General features: G+C 39.9%; 1 protein-coding gene across 14 annotated transcripts in view; it reads left to right on the plus strand.

Moving 5' to 3' along the window:
• Positions 1-13,912, plus strand: part of RC3H1 (ring finger and CCCH-type domains 1) — a 62,105-nt gene that overhangs the window by 39,569 nt on the left and 8,624 nt on the right. For 6 of the 14 annotated variants that reach the window (XM_084526891.1, XM_084526881.1, XM_084526890.1 and 3 more), the window contains 10 exons: positions 2,954-3,235; positions 3,550-3,767; positions 4,702-5,075; positions 5,475-5,606; positions 6,188-6,358; positions 8,351-8,561; positions 9,701-9,791; positions 9,926-10,061; positions 12,057-12,227; positions 12,830-12,945. In XM_084526891.1, coding sequence (XP_084383017.1) covers positions 2,954-3,235; positions 3,550-3,767; positions 4,702-5,075; positions 5,475-5,606; positions 6,188-6,358; positions 8,351-8,561; positions 9,701-9,791; positions 9,926-10,061; positions 12,057-12,227; positions 12,830-12,945 — 1,902 coding nt within the window. Of the gene's footprint in view, positions 1-2,953; positions 3,236-3,549; positions 3,768-4,701; positions 5,076-5,474; positions 5,607-6,187; positions 6,359-8,350; positions 8,562-9,700; positions 9,792-9,925; positions 10,062-12,056; positions 12,228-12,829; positions 12,946-13,264; positions 13,857-13,912 lie in introns of those variants that run through there. The other 8 variants (XM_084526892.1, XM_084526893.1, XM_084526882.1 and 5 more) reach the window with 5 other exon arrangements.

Genomic DNA, 13,912 nt, shown 5'->3' on the forward strand with positions numbered 1-13,912 from the left:
ATTTTGCTTTATACAACAGCAGCTTGAAAATTTGACATTTCCACAAGAAGTGTTAGAGATGTTGGGGGTAGGCTTTCTTTGTTCATTATCTCATAAGTGTGGCTTAAAATACTACTAGATTGCATCTGTTGTGGTCAGTCCTTCATGATTCTCATCCTGGCTTTTTAATTGGGTGTGAGAGAGAGGATGATACTGGTAGATTTCTTAAAGTCTAAAACTGGAAATACTGATACAGCAGTTCACTAGCTGTATAGCATGTAATGCATAGGCAAAATAGGAAGAAAAAAGAGCAGCGCACATGGTTTTAGAATGACAAAAGCGGTTATTCAAAATCTCAGAGAATAGGACTTTGATACATGTTGTGCAGAAACAGTTGTTTTATTTATTTATTTTATTTAATTTTTCCCTTTTGTCATAGTATTAAGAAAATGGAGAATGGTAGTGCCGTTTTGGGTGGTTATCAAGGGTGGTGAGTCAGTATTCTCACCACCAAACTAGTCGCGTATGTCAAGAAAGACAGTTCATTAGGTTTGCGGGTGGAGGAGGCCTAATTTATCCAGACTGGATTGTTTGCTGTAGTAGTAATGTTGTCCTGGGGTGAAGCAAGGTGAATGTTCTGCTTCAGGTTGTGGTGGTTTCTGTAGGTGGTTGGAGTACTTTGAGTTCTGATTCTTCCTTGTGTCTCTTATCTATGCTTAATTCCTTTGAGCAAATATTACATTAATTGTTTTCCTTTTAGAAATACTTGGTATGTACAATATGCATGGGAGAATATCTGAAATGCTTTTTTGGGGGAGAAAATTGCTGTTGCTATGTAGATCCTATATATATAAAATATAACATATATATGTATTACATATATATGTTATATATATATTAGCTTTAATTTTACAAGAGATGTTATAGGGTAGTATGTGGTAATGCCTTAGATTGCAAATTATAATCTAGACCTGCTTAAAAAGCAGCTGATTCCCCTTCTTGGCAAGGGATGAAGACCCTGTTTGCATAGGTTAATTTTTTGGTGTTACAAGAAATTTGTCCCTCACACACTGCAGCAAACATTCATAAATTTGTTCAAAAGAATCCAGAGGGCAGCACTGTACAACTTGGTTTCTTTCAAAGCATTTTATTATATAAAATACCGTATGAGCTCTTCCTGTCACTTTTGATCTGAATGTGTGTTATATATGTTTGTCTCTCTTTTGAGCATGCTGTTGTGCTCTAGATGAATGCGCAGGGGTGTCTAGTCGTCATCCTCTTGCAAGTTGCTTGCAAACCTTCACAGAAGAAGGGTCAGGAGCTATCAAATACTGCATCTCTAAGAGACCTAATAGAAGGGAGATGACCAGAAGTAATTGCCAGGCAGAACATAACAGTGGTTTCCCAACATCCTGTTGCTGCTTTTCAGTAGAGAACTGGTTTGGGCATTGAGCAGGATGCCCAGGTGAAGCAGTAAGTTCACCTGGGGAGTTCACTTCAGCTTGCCTCTGTGTCTCCCTCCAGCTGACTCACTTGTCTGACAGGAGATGCCAGAATAACTTCGGAGCAGCAAATGATTAGAAAGCCACAGGTGGTCTGGCCCTACTCAGGTGCTGACAGCGTGGTGATATCCCTGTTTGTTTACTCCTTTTTCCACATTCTGAATGATGTCCACTGTCAGTACTGTGCAGCGTGAACTGACAGTTCGGGTACGTGGGTGACCCAGCCAGGAAAGAGGGGTGCTGCTGGAGAGTTACAGAGTTACCTACAAGATAGTTAACGTGTCTTGCCACTGAACTCTTACAGGTGAACAGCCCAGATATATATGGTAAGAATTGTCTGCCTCTATACAGTCAGTCACATATTTAAAAAATATAAAATACTTTTTTTCCTACTGGCTGCACTGCTGATAATCCTGTTTATGTGGCCAAACCTCAAGATTATCCAAGGATTGAGTGCTAGAGTATAATGGCCCACTTTCTTCCTTGTCTGCAGCAATGTGTGTACTCTCCTAGTCTGTGTTATCTCACTTTGTTTGCTAGATACGATTTGGAAGTGTTGGCTTCAACCCATTCAACCCCTTTGAAGGCTTCCTAGATAGGGAACAGCCCCTTGTTCTGCAGTTATAACCAGTGGGAACACTCAGGCTGACAGATACGCCATCCCACCTGCATTCTGGTATCTATCTAATGGCAGGAGGTTTAGTGGAGGACCTTCAACTCTGGAATTTGCTCTGTTAGTCCAGTACCATCAGTCTGCTGATTTTTGTCAAACCTTAAAAGGCTCGTGTTTGTTTAGACTTATCAGAAGCAGTTAGATTTTTGGAATTACACTGTGTTTAGAAATACTATCTCTGAAATCACTTCATTTATCAAGCCGTGCAAGTGGTAAAGCTGCATATGACTATAGCAGCATAAATCTTGGCAAACTGCTTTAATATATGATATCATATTGCACTAAAGACTTAGGTTGTCTTGTTGTCAGACAAATGGTGTAACGGAATCTTTTCATCTTCTTTGATCCCTTTAATTGTTTGCTATCATTTTATTCTCTAAATAAAATGACTTGAATAGCCTGTAATTCTTATTTCTAAGTTTCCATTATTATGGGTAGTATTTTGTGATATTTGGTTTTGTTTGGTTTTGCTACAGTTGTAATGGATGTATGTACAGGAGGTAAGATTTTAAACTTGCTGTGAGAACCTGAGCTCTGAATAGTTGGTATACTTGTCATGACAAATCCATCCTTAGTGTGACTGATACTAGTTCTTCTGATTAAAGTTGCTATGAACAGGTCAGATATATGGTAGAATTTCATTGCTATGAAAAACATATCTCTCACTAGCCCCTAGGAAATTTGAATTACAACTTCAAGCTTTGAGTAGCACCTGTATTTGGGGGGAAAAAAAACAACAGCTTGAAATTCCTTTCAGCGTTTTGTTTCAATTTTTGATGTATGATCTCTTTTTCTCAAGATTTCGTAAAATGAACAAGCGTCTGGTTCCAAGAAGACCCCTGAGTGCCTCCCTGGGCCAGCTGAACGAAGTGGGCCTACCTTCAGGAGCTATCCTCTCGGATGAAGGGGGAGTGGACTTGCCCAACAGGAAAACCTCTGCTCTGCCAAATGGAATTGTGTCATCAGGCAGCACAGTGACGCAACTTATTTCTCGAGGGACTGACTCCGGTTATGAAACTGCTCTGAAGCCAGGGAAGATGGACCATCTGAGTAGCAGTGCCCCTGGATCCCCTCCTGACTTGTACGGGTCTTCCTAACTTGTTGAAAGTGTCATGTGTGTAAATATGCAGTAGAACCAAGTAAACCCATTCTCTAAGAGAAAAAAAAAAAAAAACATTTTTTTTGTTGTTCTTTAGTCTGGGGGCTGGTGTTGATGTTTTGTAGTGGTAGAGTGCAGTAGAAAACTAAAGCTAAAGCTGTAAACTGCTTTATGTCCCTGGTTGCTTGTATTTTAATTGGAAAACATGATTAAAGTCTTCACAAGGTGGAATATAGACAAGGAACCAGTGAGCTATATCAGGCCTTAATGTGCAATGTCATCTTTCTACTTTTTAGGTTGGAATCTGTCCCCAAGAACTCTATTTCTGCCTTACCAGTGAACCCTCATCCTGTGCCTGCTCGGGCACCAACAGATCTGCCTTCAGTGTCTGTCACAAAGCAGTTGCAAATGGTACCGCGTGGGTCTCAGTTGTATAGTACTCAGCAAGCAGATATGTTTTATCAGGATCACAGAGGAGCTGCCCCCCCGTTTGAGCCAGCACCATACCAACAGGGTGAGTTTGAGACCAAGTTCTCTGTCTCGTTTTTGAGTTTCATGCTGATTTTATTCTTCCTTCCCTCCCTGGTGTTTACTTAAGTTACTAAGTTAGAGTTTTCTTATGTTACATGAGCCGTGGGAATTAATGTGGTTATGGTATAAATACAATGGAAATTGACATGTCTGACATACAGATGTATTAAGCATGTAAATGCAGTTACTGAGCTGCCTCTCAGCAGGCTTTTTATGTCTTGACTGAAGACTCTGTTCCTGAGAAGGGTTTATGCTTGCGGGGTAAAAGTGCTCATTGAAAAGTGTATGGGTATTTCAGAACTGTCTTCACGTGTGTGAGATAGAGACAAGTGATATTAGAAAAGTGCTGGGCACAAAAGAAAACAGTATAAAAAGGAAATAAAGGGAAAAGAAAAGGAAATAAGGGGAGAAGTTGCATGTATGTAGAGGCCAAATGGAGAAAGAAAATAATGAAGGGGATTTTTAAAAGAAAAGGCACAATTATAAAGGTAGGGAATGATATTTGTCATGTAATGTAAGATTGGAGACAAAGTGAAGATAAGCTAACATGAAAGGAAAAGAAGGAATGGAAAAACTAAAGTGGGAAGAAAAAAAAAGTTGCAGAGCATTTTTGGGGAACAAAGCTTATATTTGACTTCTGCGTGCCAAAGAAGATCTCGGTTGTCCACAAAATTGAATGTGCTCATTGTTAGTGGTGTGCATGTGTCCATGTATGTATTTGAATTATCCAGAAGTGCCAGATAAATTACTGTACCTTCTGGTTATCTGAAGGTTTCAATCTTAGAAGTCATTGGTGGTTCAGAGTATTAAAATTTGCATCTGCTGTCCAGGAGGCAGAACAAATCTTTACTTTCTATGAACGGTTGTCATAATTACATTCTGTATCTTGTTTGTCTCTTCTTGTTGCCTAATTTCAGGAGTTTACTATCCTCAGACCATGTCTCGCTTTGTGCGACCTCCTCCATCAGCTCCTGAACCTGGTCCACCTTATCTAGACCATTACCCACCCTACCTGCAGGATCGTGTGGTGAGCTCACAGTACACACAGCCGCAGCAGTATCCTCCTATGGGACAACCCATTTACCCACCACACTATGACAGCCGTCGTGTGTACCCCCCTGTGCAGCCATATCAACGAGAGGAGATGGTCCGAGGAAGCCCTGTGCCTATTGAAATTCCCCAAGCGGCTGTACCCTCCTATGTACCTGAATCCAGGGACAGATACCAGCAAACAGAGGGTTATTGCCCAGTGGCTCCACATCTCAGTCAGATCAGACCTTCATGCCACAGGGTATGGTTTTTAAACGGCATTTTTGTAGCTGTGTCTGTGAGAAGAAAAAATGAATTACTTGAGAAATTGAATATTTTTGCAGTGAGGTGATGGGTTTTATGAGGAATTACAAGCTTGAAGTTTCAGAAGGGGGTGCATTTGATAAAGCTGATCAAAAACTGGGAGGCAATCTACTCACTGGTTAACTCAGTAATTGTAATCAACTCGGTAACTGTAATGATGTTAACGTGCAAAAAAAAGCAGGATCCAGTTTAGTGTTCGAAGTAGATAAGTATAATTTTCCTCTTCTTGCAGCATATAGCAGTTATGCTTTGTTTGGATAAACAGCATTTTCTAAAGTAGTAATTTTGTATATTAGTACCTCATAAGTTTTGTAATGTATTTCTGTCTTTGTTTCAGCCTCATCCCAGCCTGGATGAACTTCACCGACGAAGGAAGGAGATCATGGCCCAGCTAGAGGAGAGGAAAGTGATTTCTCCACCTCCTTTTGCACCTTCACCAACCTTGCCCCATCCTTTTCATTCGGAGGAGGTAAGCATATTTTGACAAAACTGATTCAAAAACATGTTTAGAAAACACTGTTGAGTTTGTGTGTGGTGAGGAGTGAAGATAACAAGAAAATTTTAACAGCACAACGTTGGAAAACTTATGGTGGAGAGATTTTGTGTTGTGGGTGGGAAGTCCTTATAGTGCAGCCTTCAATCTGGCTGGCTGTTCTGTGATCTACCACTGATCCTACATAATCTACTTCTGGTGCAACCAAGAGAATGAGGTCAAGCCATTATTAATTGAAGGAGTCGGCCTTTACAGCCACTGGACTTTGCATCGTTTACTCCTGACATGTTTAGAATTAAGTAACAGCTTGCTAGAAGTGTTTTTTTGTTTGTTTTTATCCAAGGTTAAAATACCACTTTCATACTGGCCAAGTGAACAGTCAGCACTGGGAGTGTAGCCAGGTGATTGGAATTTTGTGCTTGTTGTGGTCCAACTCCAAATGGATCAAATTTTAAAAATAAATAAAAATCCTTGTGGTATTTTTCTTCAAGTTCCCTGCTGTTGAACTAAGTAGCTGTGGCTGTGAACGTGCTTCTTCCCCTCACTGACAGAACCAGACTTTTGTTTTTGTACAGTACTTGGATGAAGACCTGAAGGTAGCTGGGAAGTACAAAGGAAATGACTACAGCCAGTATTCTCCCTGGTCCTGTGACACCATCGGCTCCTACATTGGAACCAAAGATGCAAAACCCAAAGATGTTGTGGCAGCAAGGAGTGTGGAGATGGCGGTATGTAGGGATTAGGGGAACACAGGAGGAAAATTTATACCTCTGAGTTGGGAAGGCCTCTTCCATTTACTTTCCAGGATGATGGCAGTGATTGTGTTTAAGCTCAAAAATGCGTTGTGGTCAAAGAATGTGTACAGAGTGGTGATTGTGGTAGCAGTGCTACTAGCTTCTACTTAAATGTTTCTTTTGTGATTTTTGTGACCACAAGAATACCCTAAACTTGCTTGGAACTTTTCAAGAGAAGTGTAATTGTAACATAACACTAGACTGATTCTTCCTGAAAATTATTTCAAACTGTAGGTTCTGCATATTCCATCCTTCGCTAAAACTCTGAGTGTCTATAATCTTATTTTGTGCAGCTGCTATTTTCCTAGTGCAAAAAGAAAGAGGCAGGGCTGCTAGGGTGTTATTACTGGGGATCTTGAATGGAGGAAACAAACAAAAACCACTGACTGAAATACCAATGCTATTTTATTTCTTTTTTGGTTTCTGCTGAATAGCTTTCTTTGAAAGCCTTGAAGGAACTGTGGGAACTGGGAACAAAAAGAAGGCTTTCTCCTGGAGAAAAAATAAAAAAAATCTAGAAAAGTAATTTCATATACAGCTTTGGTTCAGTTTTACTTGGCCTCTACTGCTCTGTACTACAGAACGTATTTGGCTTGAGTCATAACACTGTCACAGTTAGCTTGAGGAAGAGCTGAGGTTATGCTCAGTATTTTCTTATTGCTGTTGAAGTGGCAGCCTTCAAGGAAACCAACAGAAAATTCTTGTATTTCACTCTTACTGCTAGAAAACTGCAAACAGACTAACTTAGTTGAGAAGAAGCAGCCTCCTTTTTCATTGCTAACGTTCTGCCCCAGAGCTGTATCCCAGGAAAACAAATGGGATCTTTGCTGCTTTTCAGGTTTTTGTCTCTTCACAGGGAAAAAAAATTCTCAGGAGACCTTCTCTACAGGTGGCAAATGAATTAATTCTTTCTCTATTTATTGTTGTTCATGTGAGATTCCTTTTCTTAAGGATAAGAGTAGTATCATCTGGGACTGTATTATGTTGGATTTCATGCAGGTGGCACTTTAAATGGCGCTACTTTCTTTCCTCCCCACTCAGTAAAAAGAAACAAATTAGAAATGGTGCTAGCATCTGACAGGCTCAAGATTAAAATGGCACAAGTTTTTTTTAGAATTCTGAAGTAGATGTTGTCTAACGGTTCTTTCAGTTTTAGCATGTTAAGTTTCTTTAGTTTCCAGCTCAGTAGTGATTTCTTTTTACACCCCCTTTACTCCTAATTAGCTATGCTACTTTGTTTCCACCAGTCCTTGTACCCAATGAAAACTTGTAGAGTTTTAATTTAAGTTTGCACTGCAGCAAAGTTGTTTTTAACCCTTAACTGTTGGGTTTATCTGTTCATTTGTGACCCATGAGTGTGTAACTCTGACTTTGAGTTAGAAAGCTGGACATTCCAAGCAGTACTACTCCTTAAAGAAAAATCTGACTATGGAAAGATGTACTGGATGTGTCCAATACAAGTGTTCTACTGAGTAATTCTCATTTTGAGTCATCTGCAGTCTGTTAGATGATACGGGCCTTAAGGCTGGGCTTCAGAGGAATTTCTTTTGAACTATGAAAGGAATGTATATTCCTCCACGATGCCTACTGATCTCTTTGACTTCGTTCTGGAGTTCTTTCTCTCTTGTGCAAGTAAACTTTCTCTCTTTACTTCCTTTTGCTGCTGCTCCTTTCTATTGGTTTGATCAGAATTAATCCTGCAGCTTTCACGGTGGTGGTACTAACGGTTGGCTCAAGTTAGGCTGTTACAGAGGTGCGAACTCTTAACAATGGAGTTACAAACTGCAGAACAGGAAGTGTAGTTGAAGGGTGAAAGGAATCAAGAATATGAGAGAGATTGCTATACCGGTGTCAGCTTGTTATAAAAGCAATGTGTTTTTGTTCTCTTCTGGTCAAGTTCTTGACTGCCTTTCCCATCTCTTGTAGAATGTAGATAGTAAAGCCATGCGTGACCAACGCTTGGACATGCAGAGAAGAGCAGCAGAGACTGGCGATGATGACCTCATTCCATTTGGAGACCGACCAACTGTGTCGAGATTTGGGGCTATCTCTCGTACTTCCAAAGCAATGTACCAGAATTCTGGTCCCATGCAGGCCATGGCGGTTCAGGGAGCTTCCACCAAATCGATTATTTCAGGTAGGATGTGTGCTCTGGGATTTTGCAGGTTGTTGCTATTTTCTTCAGTGCTACAGTATAGTGCAAGTTGGAGGCAGCCCTTATCAGCTTGTTTCTTGTCTAAGAAATATAAATCAGATGTATGTTAAGACACTAAAATAACTGTAGATAGGGCTACGGGAGACTGACAAGCCCAAAGAAAAAGGCTGCACGACTTCCTGTTCCAAGGACGAGTTTGTGCACAGGTAATGCAATGGTAATCTGGTGTCACTGTTCTGGAAAAATTACTTTGTTCTGTTGGTCCCTCTCAGATGAAGCTTCTTTTAAATTTAAATTTAAAGCTTTCTAGAAACCTACTGCTTTCTCAGATATGTAATGGAAAACCATCGTAACATAAAGTACTGTACTGCGCTCATAGGTGGTTGCAGCTGCAGGCTTAATGCAGCTATAGTTTTGAGTACTGTTAGGAAAAAACAATAAACTAGGAAGTTCTTTCTATCTTTCTATGCATCTGTTTTCTAAACATATGTATAGTATGGCTGTATATCGTACTCCTAAAGCTGCTCTCTTTTTTGAGGTGTACTGAATAATCTTTACTTTTTTTTTTTTTTAATGATATTTCCCCAAAACTTCCTTCTAGATTTTTCAGGTGTTAACTGCAGGATACAAAAACAAAACTCTTTTGATTAATTCAAGAAACAACTTTCTAGACTTTATCACAGATAGAACTCAGCTTTCTATGAAGGCTTAATCTGCAAACTGGTATTAACTAAGTATTGCAGAATTATCAATCAACACTCAGGCCTTTTAGAGACTTGGGTAATAAAAATGATTGTTCTTACAGTGGCTGTCAGATATTTTCCCCTAGTGACCTGAATGTCTGAAGTCCTTCACAAACTTGTAGACTCTGGAGATGCTGAAGCTGTTTTTCCACTGAGAAAGTCCATAGCAACTCTTGTTGCACATACAGGAAGAGTCCTGCCTTACGCATGTGTGACTTCTCATGCTGTATTTTTGTGTTAATTTCAGAAATGGAAATATTAGACTTCTGTACTCTTAGAGAGCTGGCCTTCCTGATTATTTTCTAATGTCTGTCTTGCTCTGTGTGTTGAAGGACAGTTTTGCAGGATTGCAACATGATTTTTTCTGTTCACTTGCAGACTACAGTCCTTATGGAACTCATGGTGGCTGGGGAGGCTCTCCTTATTCTCCCCATCAAAATATACCTTCTCAGGGACGTTTCAATGACAGGTAGGAGTGTTTTGTTTGTGTTTTTTTTTTTTTTCTTTGCCATTGTCTAGATCTTCATTTTATCTCTTCCTGTGGCAGCTGAGGAAATATTTTTTGAAATCTCCTTACTTTTGAATATTTTTCTGATCCCAAAGGGAGAGACTGTCCATGTCAGATGTGGCTGGTCATGGAAAACAGTTGCCTTCAGCTGAGCGGGAGCAGCAGCTGCGCATGGAGCTGCAGCAAGTGGACCACCAGATTAGCCAGCAGACACAAATGCGAGGACTAGAGGTTGGTACCATCTGTAAGGGTGTTAAGGAGTGGAAGAGAGAGATGAAGCTAGCAAAGCTACTTTACATACGCTGATAATCCTTCTCCGACTCTAATAATACTCTGTAGCGATATTTAATCCTCTGATGCCAGTCATCAGACCTGTGGTACAAGTGTAAACTTGTCTGCTTAGCAGCAGAAACTTCCCTACTCTTCACATTATGGAAATCAACACCATATTTGAAGCTGCACTCTGTGCTCATTCATGTTTGCTTTCATTATCTCTCTCGCTCCCCCTCTGTTCACCTGTTAACTCAGAGGCACACTTTTTTGATGTATCTGTTCCTCTTGGCTTCACTGCCATTGAAAATGTCTGATTTTATGTACAGAAAGCTTTGACCTTCATCTGTTCAGTGTTTGGCTTTGTGTTGTGCCTGTTTCTTCCTAAATGGCTTAAGACACATGAGTAAAGAAAATAGATATTAAAGATGTTTAGCTTGAAAACTTAAAACTCAATATTTTGTCTCCTTGTTTAGAACAAATGTAGTCACTTGAAAAACAAGGAAAGATGGGAGTCTGCATTTGTAAAAGAATTAATGAGCTGATACTTCTGTTCCTATTTTGTGAGAAATAGGAGAAATGTCAAGGCATTGTGAAACAATGGATGTACTAAAGCTTTAGTTGCATTTTTTTTTCCTTTCCTAGGAAAAAAAAATCAGTACATGTTCTGTCTACAAAAAACCACATGTATTCTAGATGCCTCAGCCACTAGTCATATTAGCGTTTTCCTGGAAGGAACTGCTATAAATGGTGGACTGCAGTTCCCACTGAAGCTACCGTTACCTGATAACTTCTGTTATGGCTGAGGGGTTATTGCAAATTTGTCTTAATAGCTAACAAATTTGAAGTGGCAACAACAGTTAAAAGTAGTAGTTACTTGGAGTATAACTTGTGTTCGTGTTTGGGAACCAGAGGAGGAATTGTTTTAAATTTTGCATGACTGCCTTTGCCACAACGGAAGAGTATTGGAAAGTTTCAACAACCCGAAGTGGCCTGCCTCTCCTCCTCATTATTATTGCAATTGTGTCAGCGTTAAATCCTCCGTAGTCAGGTTTGAACTTTGGTTTGTCATAATTTGGATTTGTTGGAACTTGTCAGTTATTTTGAGTAACAACAGATTTGTCCCTTGTGTTCAAAGATGCAACTAGGTATTTGAAATCCAGAAGGCTTTATTAATTTACCTGTTAGAAGGTTGTCACAATCACCAAAATCAGTCTGAGCATAAAGAACTAGATTATCTTGCTTTCTTATCAAACAAATGAGCATTTCTACTTGTTAGCCCAGCCAGACGTTTGGCTGCATGGAGTAGTAGATAGTGTTTTCTGTGTTTAAACGCAGAGCACAAACATAAGGAACTGATTCCCAGATGTTTCCAGATTTTTTTTTTAAGTGCCTGACATGGTTACTGCCTTTACTTGGCTGCTGGTAGCTTGCAAGGGATTGTAGTCATCTGACCTTCTTTGTTCCTGTGCTTCTTTATCTGGGTCAGTCGAGAGCTACATATTGATGTCCACCTCTTACAACATTTTATGTGACTTGTACTAATACTGAACTCTAATGTAGAGCTTTGAAAAATTCTACTAGTATAAACAAAGCAGCAAGTTTGCTTATCTGTTACCTTTTATTCAACAAGTAGCTCACAAAAGAGGATTGGTTTTGCTCATGTGCTTCACCTTAATTTCAATAAGGAAGGGGTATGCAGGGAAAATCCATGTAAATTCATTACAGTAGACGCTATTTCACGTTGCTTGTTTAAAAAGGAAAAGACTTGGCTGCATGGAAAAAGAAATGTTTAAACTTGCCTTGGAAGTGATTTCAATTGGGACCTTTTTAAGCATGGAGAGAGAGTACTCGGTTTTGCAAATAAGCAATACTCCAGAGTTATGGCCTAGTGCCCTTTCTGTGCTCAGCGTGCTGTGTGCTCAGTTGTGTATGTGCTTGGCTTTATGTATTTAGGCTGGTAGTAACAGGCTGCTGTTGCAGAGGGAGGCGACTACCCTGGCAGGCCAACCACAGCCCCCACCCCCACCTCCCAAGTGGCCTGGGATGATCTCAAGTGAGCAGCTGAGCTTGGAGCTACACCAGGTGGAAAGGGAAATTGGGAAGAGAACCCGTGAGCTGAGCATGGTGAGTGCTGCGGGGCTGGGAGGCAGAGAGGTGGAGCAGAGGGCCGTGCAGATGGCTGCAGCCCTTCCACCCTGGCAAAAGGCTCTCTGCTGGATGACCATAGGTGGAGTCCCCCATCTCCCTCATCACTTCTCTCCTCTTCAAAACTTCTAGAGACGTTTCTTGTTTCTTCTTTGTGAAGAACTTGAATTGGAGACACTTTAAAATACTTCGCTGTTATTTTGTTGCTGTTTGAAAATGTGTGGCATTGAGTTTGTTGAAAGCCTTGAGTTGTCTCCGAGGTCACTGTGCCATGAGATTTGTAAACTGCTCTAATACAGAAAACATTTTCTGCAGGTACAGGCTAGCATTCAGTAGTCTGTGTGCTGTTACAGTCTGTGGTCTTTGCTTGTTGTTACAAGAATTATCCCTTCCTTTCAGGAAATACTGTGTCCTGAGAGGATAAATGTGTCTTAGCAAGTCTCTCGTCTCATGGCTTTTGTGGGCTACACTGTACAACTCCAATTTACAGGCTTTCATCATTGGTCCCAAAGAAAAAAGTCTCAATTTTTTTAACACTATGTTAAAGATTTTTTTTCTTCTATCCTTTTTTTTTTCTAAAGGAGAGCCAGTCTTCACTGGATATAAAAAACAAACTGGGCACCACTAAACAGACAGAAAATGGACAATTAGAACCACAAAGCAAGGTTCCAGCTGAGGACCTCGCACTAACATTCAGGTTAGTGAACATGGGTCTTCAGTCTCCCTTTGCGCAACAAGAGAGTGATTTAACCAGAGGCAATCTCTGATTTATAAATAATACACCTTGCTAAATCATCTCTGATATGCAAGCATCTACTAGAAAAAGATCACACCCATTAAGGTTTTCTAGCGCTTGTTTGAATTGCAGCTGGCAGGTAGCTGTATATCAATTAATGTAGCAGAAACAATGACGTATTTGCCAGACCAGAAGTCCATCTACTCCGTATTGGATGTTTAGTAGGGTGAAGTAGGAGAAGCACAACAACTATAAAAGAAATTTTTATCTGCTGTTTTAGTTTCAAGGAAAAGAAATGTTCCAAATGCAGAGGGAAGTTATTCCACCCAGTTAAGGTTAGTAATATGAATGTTTTCTAGGAAGGTATATTGTAACTTTGAAATGAAGTTTACTTTTATTAGTAGGCAGCAACTTTTTACCACAAATGCTGGGATTACTTTAATCTTTTTATTTCATACTTACGTGAAGTAAGTTGTTGGCTAGCAATGCTGGGAGTCCATGTAGCAGCTGTTTTCTGTTAGCTACCTCAGTCATACTTAAACAGAAATGCTCAAGTGCTGCAGATACTTCGTTAAGTCAAGTTTATAAAACTTCACATGAGCGGTTTGGAATCTGCATATTTATTCAGAAAGTGTATTTATTCAGGAAATGTATCCATCTCAATAGCTTATGAAGTCCACACTTCTTATAACCAATCCTTGAGTTCTGCTCTGCAATTAGCCTTATTTTTTTTCTCTCTGATACTTATCTGAAGCATAGGAGGCGACCTGTTGATTGGACAAGGCTTGTCTTTACATGCCTACATGTGTTCAGAACTGTTTATTGAGGTGCTACAGCAGCAAGTATTGAAGTCCTTTTGCTTTTTTTTTAAAAAAAAAAAAAAAAAAAAAAAAAAAAAAAAAAACCTTGAGTAATTACTTCTCTCTAC

Source organism: Aythya ferina (assembly GCF_964211825.1).
Source record: "Aythya ferina genome assembly, chromosome: 8".
In the NCBI taxonomy this organism is placed as follows: domain Eukaryota; kingdom Metazoa; phylum Chordata; class Aves; order Anseriformes; family Anatidae; genus Aythya; species Aythya ferina.